General features: G+C 31.6%; 1 protein-coding gene across 1 annotated transcript; it reads right to left on the bottom strand.

Annotated features, from left to right (window-relative positions):
• Positions 1 to 100: 100 nt before the first annotated feature.
• LOC111293987 (hypothetical protein At1g04090-like) lies at positions 101 to 4077 on the bottom strand. The gene is made up of 2 exons (XM_022887085.2): positions 3714 to 4077; positions 101 to 2295 (listed from the first exon to the last, which is right to left on the bottom strand). The coding sequence occupies exons 1-2, from the start codon at positions 3820 to 3822 to the stop codon at positions 704 to 706; spliced, it is 1701 nt and encodes a 566-aa protein (XP_022742820.2). The 5' UTR covers positions 3823 to 4077; the 3' UTR covers positions 101 to 703.
• Positions 4078 to 7934: the final 3857 nt, after the last annotated feature.

Here is a 7934-nt window from a genome sequence, read left to right as displayed (position 1 = left end):
CATATCATAACCAATTACTATGATTATATATAAATTTTAAAAGCAAAGAAACATATCCAACCGGTGTGAGGCCATGATTTATATATGCACAATAGCCATGTAATACATAACTTATATATTACTGAATAAGACATGAAAAAAACATGGACAACAAGAACTGCCCAAACACAACAGGTTTGACAGAAATTTTAAGGGCTTTAGCTTTTTCTTTTTCCTTTTTTCAAATTCAAATTTAGACATGAAATTCTTGGATTTCATGGCAAGTCACTTGCAACTACAAGAACAAGAACTAGTAGAGGAGCTATAAGCATAAGACCATATTTAAGAATAAAACTACAATAAATGATAGCTGCAGAATTTCTTTATCTAAGTGCAGCTAGAGCTCCGGTTGCACTGGAACCTACTTTCTATGAACCTTAATGAATTTGTATATAGTACGAGAATGCTGCATAGATGCATAGTACCTCCGCCTTTGACTCAAGTGTGAGTGTTGTTGCCCACAAACCAAATTGTGCCAGGACCAGGAGTGCAACCTTCGTTCTTGAAGAAGAAATCAGATCACTGTTTCTGCCAACTTTACACGGGAAAGAACTCACCAAGCTGCTTTTTGCAGTTCCATTAGTACACCTAAAACCATCCCCAGTATGACTGTATACAAGAAAGCAGGGAACGTATGGACTTCGTGCAAAGTTACACATCGAAACTAACATCTTTCATCTCCTAACCAATTATCCTTCTCCTTCGGTCCAGTTGGCCCTTCCTCACCATAAAGCTCAGTTGGAAACAGGTCAAAAATGTTCTCCACTGAAAATCGAACAAACAATGGGAGCAGATTAATTATCTTATCCAGTTCAGATCGTGAATCATATACTATCCTTGGACCCCACTCTCTCATGTACTCCAACCAACATGGCTCTATAACTACTTCATCTCCAAGATACTCAGCTGCAATAATCTGATACCTAGTGCTTGAGTCCACAAAATATTTGCTTCTGGCAGCATCATTCCTAATTCCTATTCCAAGTTTAACTGACCCTTGAAGGTAAGTCCCAGGATGCGGGAAACTAGCATGCCCATGTCGTGATGAGTAAACAATTGGCTTATTACCATCAATAAATTCCAAGTTGAAAGCATCAACCCACTCACCACCACTATGCTGTGAGAAGTATACTTGCCACAGTTCTCCAGTAAAGTTGCTTATGCGGAGAGTGAAGTGTTCCCAGTCGCTCACATGTTCCCCAAGTTTGTTCATTTGTATACTCATTAAACCAATCTTAAGGTTGGCTGGTCCATTAAAGGGACAAAATATCCACATCACAATATCAGTAAATGTTCCACCCAATGCTGGTTTTACATGAACATAGAGCTCTGCACTCTCCAAGTTCCCTTTCTTAACATTATTTCTCGCATAATCATCTCCTGGCAAATCTATCCAAAATGAACCATCATTTGTCCCTCCACTAGGCAAGTTAGTGCCCCAATAATCAATAGGCTCACCTTTAAGCTTGCCTTCTTTGTATAGAAGGGCCCCATTTTTGAAAAACCATTGCACTGATGAGGGCATATAATCTTCATCAGGATGAAAGAAAACAGTTGCGCCATAGTGCTTGATAAGAGCATGAATTTGGTTTAAATTTGGCATTGCATGTAGTGTGGGGTCAAGATTCTTCAAGCATGCAATCTCTAACTCTTCTTTTTCAGATACAAAGTATGTGCTGCAGAAGAATGTCCCAACAGAAACACCTTTGCAAAACATTCCCGTTTTGCATGGTCTTGTGTTCCAAACATGAAATGTGTTTGTATCAGAAGCAAGTATGGTATCCCTAATTTCACAAGTCTCTGTAAGGTCTTCTCGGACACATCTAACTTCTTCCACATTAGGCTCCTCTGGGGTGTCCGTAACCAAAATTCCCATTGCTTTGTAACCCACTGGCGGGTTTGGCAGCCAGAAGAAGCCACAACCATTACCATGTGAATCTGCACTCCAAATCAATGAATAGTTAACAGGCTTTCTTAGCGCTGGAAGGTCTGAATCAGAGTCATAGTCACAATAAACTTCTGGACCGGAAGCTACCCTTTTGCGAGCCACAAGAACATACCCTCTCAGCGGCAGGTCATTTGGCTGACAGTAATAACCAAGACAGAAAAATCCATCCGGAATCCCCACTGGTTTATAAAATGTGACACCTTTTGCTTTGCCATGCAACGAATCACAGCCCCAAACACTCTCAAACTTAGTAATTTTAACCACTTCTAATTCTCCTAGGTTTATTTTCCCAGTAGCAAATCCTTGACCTGTGAAAATGGTAGTCAATCATTATCAAAAGCGAGTTCACATATCCAGTCATGATGTATGAAAGCACAACTACCATAGAATGATTGAATAAAGTAGGTAAGCTTATCAGTTTCAGAAAAGAAATTTTCTAGGAATATTAATCAGCTTGTTTCTTGGTTACCAATCATCAAGAAGTTGGCAGTTGAAAGCCTAGAGAACTATGGTGATTTCAAGAGTAATAAACAACAATATTTTCAGAGAACGTCTGTATAAAGCAATCATAAAACTTTTGCTTTCTTCAAAGCAAAGGGAAAGGGACACCTACACCTCCAAGCTTAAACAAATTAAGTACCAAAAATACAATTAAAAAATAGAGTAAAATTAGATACTAACCCTTTTTAGAAAAGAGAATTCTGTCAAGAGTTATAAGCTTCTAAGCATTAAAATTATGAACTCCAAAATTCAGGGCAAACTTCAACATTCAAGCAGCCTAGAATGTTTATAACACTAAAATATTGACCAACTTCATGTACAAGTTGCTTAAGCTATTGCTTTGGTCATACTTATAGACCAAAATATAACATACAGAATTAACAAATTCTAAAGCTAACAAAATAAAGCAGCTATCTCTAAAGTGGACTTGACCTATTAGATTTTGATTTTTGAAGGTTACATATGCTAAGATTTGAACGTTAGACTTGTTGGATATCTTATGAACCAACTGAATTAAGATCCGGGTTCATATGTGTTTTCTTTTTTATCATGAGAGTTCCAAAGAAAATTACGATTTTATTAATTAAAATTAATCAAAGTTTTAATGTTTAAGGAGAAGGAAGAAATTCCTCCAAAAAAGGGGAATCGAATAAGAAAATAAGAAAAATTCAAGGTTTTTATTTTGATCAAAAGATTAAAGAAGGTTTAGAGGCAAAAAAACTTTCCTCCCAAGCATCAATGACCCAGTAATTTACATAATCAAAAGTAAATATTGGAACCACCTCATTAAAATGCATTTATTATTTTAAGTGAATGTAATAGAGAGAAACCCAAAACCTTGAGGCATTTACTAAGTTATAAGGTATCATATTCTGGTACTTAGTTTTTCTTCTTCTTTTTTTAATTATTATTATTTTACTTTCCAATTCAGATAACTAAAATTCTTTTTTTTTTTTAACTGCTTGTTATTATCCAAATAATTAGCTAAAAATCTTCATAATCATCAAAATCCATAGCAAATAATTAAAAGAAAGACAATGTTCAAAAAGGAAAAAAAAGAGGTGGGAAAAAGAAGAAAAACTCATATCTCAAGTAATCATAATATTTCTAAAGGAAACAGATTTCAATTTAATTTTCCAGAAAATTAACAAGAAATAAAACAAGGATACCAAAAAAACAACGGATTTTTTTGTCTTTGGGGTTGAAGAGAAAAAGCAAAGCATACCTGGAGGCCATTCTGGAATTGGAGAAGGCAAAGAAAAAGGGTGAGGCTGAGGCAAAGGCAACTCATGATCAGTATGTCTTTGCCAACAAAAACATTCACACCCCAACATCTTGACCGTGCAATCTCTCACAAACACAAAAACCCACCAAAACCCACAAATTATCTTCAATAATATCACTTCCTCAACCCTTTACAGATTTCTTTTCATACATAAAAAAACTCCAAGAGAAAGGGAAGAGGGAGCTTATTAAAAGAGAGAAATTCTGAGACAATCCTCTCTCTCTCTCTCTCTCTCTCAAAGGAACAAAGTTTGTCTTGGAAGACAAATGATTAGAGAAACTTTCAGCTTGTGCTTGTTCGGGATGAGGTTTGGGTTTTGGTGGGAAGCTTTAATAATGATGATAATGATGTATGCTTCTCTCATTTTCCTTTTGTTTTTAAAAAATTTTGCTTGTTGGGTTTGCTTTCACATGTTGGAGTCGTTTGCTTTGCTTTCCTAGCTCATTCATGATAAGAAACCTTCCCTTTACCAACTTCAATGATTGAGATAAAAAAAAAAATTCCTACTCTCAGTTTAGAGCGATTGCTCTCCTCACTCTCTTTCAACTTTATTTGGATTTTGGATTATTAATAACAAATTCAGTTTCAATTTTATTTTTTTATCTACTAATTGAAATTATTTTTGAAATTATTTTTAATTATTACATCAAGAAACTGAAGATATTGAATTTTTTAATATGAAAATTTTTTTTTATATTTATTTCAAACTTTAATAATTATTCTCTATTTATCCGAATCTAATTCTTTGTTTCAACATATGGCTTAAGTGTTGCCTAATTGAGTAAATCAAATGAGAGTTTATAAAAAGCCCATGTCTATAAATTTTTTAAATAAAAGATTTATATCTAAAAACTTAATGGATTTAAAATATAAGTTACATGGTGAATATTTTAGGATGTCTTATGAAAATTAATATGATTAAAGTTGAAAATTAGTTGCATAGGAAATAAATCAAGTTGAAATCTTCTATGATTGTATTTTGTTTTATGTTTTTGTCCTTGATACTCAAAGCTTCGCTGAATTACTAATGCATGCATTAATTTAAATAGTTAAAGTTCTTTAAAAATTTACTTTTTCTACTTTTTCTTCATCTTCAACGTTTTTTTTTTTTTTTTTGGTTTTGTTTATTATAACATGTCATAGTAAAAAAAAATGTGAAGCGTGTGAAATTTTGAAATTGATTGAACGATCTGATATATTTTCATTGGATAAGATGCTTTGGATATTTTCTTTTACGCTCGTATCCTTGTCATGTTCCAATCAAATAGGATTCCAATCCCCAATAATTTTCTCACACAAAAAAAAAAAAAATCTTGCATAGCCGCCCTATTGGAATTCAGAGTTGAATTTCTCTCAAACAAATTCATGTCAAGACAATATATATCTTCCACAAGCTGAATAGAAAATTCGTATCCAAGCAGCCTAGGATTGGGAGTATATAATTTGGCAAAATGGAATGTTTGGGTCGGTATCAAGAAATTAAGTGTTAAGAAATTGAAAGTAAAAATGAAGGAAAGAAGTCTTAGCAAGAACCAAATATATATTTTTTGGTTTGATGTGTAAGGTATGATTGTTCACGTAATTTAAAAGTTTTTAAAATTCGGGCATATAGAAAATTTTTTTCATTGAAAATGAAAGTCTTTAAACTTCACTGTTAATATTAATATTTAAAATATAATAACAAATTTTTAAACATCTATTTAACTTTTTTTTTTTTTTCATAAGAGCAACCTTGGGAGGGAATTTATGATTCTATTTCCAGAAGTCTTTTGGACCATCTTATCCCAAAGCATGGGCCTGAACAGATCTCCTAATAAGTTCTTGAAGGCCTTTAATTTCTGTCAACAGATCATTATTTCTAGCCCAACAAACAACATAACTAAAGCAATATTGAAAACTTTTGCTAATATGGTACAAAATGCAGATTAATTTAATTTATTTTTTAAAATTAAACTCATAATCAAGTATTATATTTATATAATTAATTATTATATCATAATAATCAAGTTACACTCATTCAATAATCAATTAATAAATTATAATATAATTAAACAATTAAATCCGTATAGTAAGATTTGAACTCAAAACTTCAAGATTTTATAACATTTTCCTTATCAGTAAGTTATAGTTTCATAAGCTAGATTAAATTAATTTAAACTGAACGTTAGTTTCAACTGAATCATTTTTGTTTAAATTAAGGTTTGCAATTTAAAATTATAATGATTTTAATAAAATGGTGAATGTTTTGTCTCTGAAAAAAATAACTATCGTTCAACCAAAAAAATAAAAAAAATAAAGAAATGCATCACTAATCCTCTATGTATGGATAAAATATTGTTTCTCAAAAGAAAATCATTTGAGAAATAAACTTATAAAATAAGACTAAAATTAAATATGAGATATAGTGTTATAATTTTTAAAAATTTAAATTCAAAACTTTGAAATTAGAGTCATAAGCTTGAATTGACAGGGACATCTTAGTAAAAAACTAATTTAAACATCTTTTAGTTGAAATTAATGAATTAATTACTGAAAACACTCATTTTTTTTTCTAAAGATTCAAAATTTATTCCCATCATCATATTATATGTATAGAGGTCAATTGATGGACTCCCTTTCTTGATATTTATCTTAGATGATTGCAGTATGTACCTTTTACAAAAAATAATTATCGTTGTAAGTATTAAAATTTAAAATTTAAACATATTCGATGTCATTTGTCTTAAGATTAGCATTACAAACAAAATTTAATATATGCTTGCAAATAGAAAATAAACAAATAACCAAACATAGTAGAAATTTATTAACACAACCATGAGAAAAACTATATTAAAGTAGAAAAGGTAACATTGGAAAAACAAGAAAAGTCCTCAACAAGACAATAACTCTTCTCACCTAGTTATTACTATTATTAACTAAAACCTAATAAAACCAACAACTTCAAAATTAACCATGGCCAAAATGAAGGCCTTATTTCTTACTACCATTTGCATTTTACATTGATTCATCGCTCTTAGGTTTCTTCATCCTCCCATTTAACTCTTCGTTTTCCAATGGTTTTTGCTCACTGTTCAATTGGAAACGTCACGGATGAAAATGAAACAAATTAGCATCTTCGTTTTCAATAAACGTTAGAGTAATTTTTTTCGTCACCTCTTTGCGATGAAAATTCCTGTGACAACCACAAGCTTCACAATCAAGATCATCAACAACATGTCTCGTTTCTGACGTTCCTTTAGGAGTAAATTCACCACAACCATCGACAACGTTGACACCAAGTTGGGGTGCATGGTTACGCTTGCACTCTTTGTATTTAATGTTGATTGCAGTTGTTTTCCTCTCTATGATCTCAAAGGGAGGCTTAAAGGGCTTTCGTTCAAAGAAATGGTTAGCCATGAGTAAAGGGAAAAGAGAAAACAAAGGCGGCTAGGCTGGTTTGGGGGTTGCCTTTGTCTAAATGTTTAGCCAAGGTTTTTGCTTTATAGTTGTAAGCTTCTACCTGCTTCATTGTCTCTATTTGTTGCATGGCTGACACAGAAGACAAGTGCATGTGATGATTAAGTGTTAAGGTGAGAGCTAGAAAATGCATGTGTCCCAAACTCTTAAAGATTCTTTTACCTTTCATAAATTGTTTTTTTTCCTCAAAATTTCAGAATTTACTTTTTACATCTTTTTGAAAAAAAAAATGAAGGCATAATTCAATGTTTTTACAATGTGTTTATGTTAAGAGAAGAGAGGAAAATAAAAGAAATGATGATATGTGAAGTACAATTTTTATTGTTTACTAATTACTACTTCATATTACAAAGGAATTAATAGCAAAGAGGTAAATGATATAATTTTATGTTAGAGGCAATTTAGCTTGTTAGTTACTAGTGCTTTATCGATGATGAACCTATCAAATATATTTATAAAACTTATAAGATTCTCATTACTCAACTTCTCTTAAGTTTCAACACTTAGATATTATGAGATGAGATATTAAAATGAATTAATCAAGGTAAAGATCGATATAGAATGATCTCTTTAAAACTCAAAGTGATTTATTCACCATGTTACTTCTTTAAGATTTTTGCTACATAAACGAGATTTCTTCACAATATTTATTTTTTTCATTGAAACTGTAATAATTTAAATTTTATTTATTAAAATTAAGAGTTT

This window comes from Durio zibethinus, chromosome 14, assembly GCF_047325235.1.
Source record: "Durio zibethinus cultivar Kanyao isolate XHJ-2024 chromosome 14, ASM4732523v1, whole genome shotgun sequence".
Taxonomy (NCBI): domain Eukaryota; kingdom Viridiplantae; phylum Streptophyta; class Magnoliopsida; order Malvales; family Malvaceae; genus Durio; species Durio zibethinus.
The sequence above is the reverse complement of the archived record's forward strand: the minus strand, read 5'-3'. Positions and strand labels throughout refer to the sequence as shown.

Bases quoted from the DNA above. Each gene is read 5' to 3' on its own strand.
- LOC111293987 (XM_022887085.2), bottom strand. From the start codon at position 3,822: ATGTTGGGGTGTGAATGTTTTTGTTGGCAAAGACATACTGATCATGAG. The intron at 2,296-3,713 runs GTATGCTTTGCT...CCATTTTCACAG, and splicing joins AATTCCAGAATGGCCTCCAG to GTCAAGGATTTGCTACTGGG.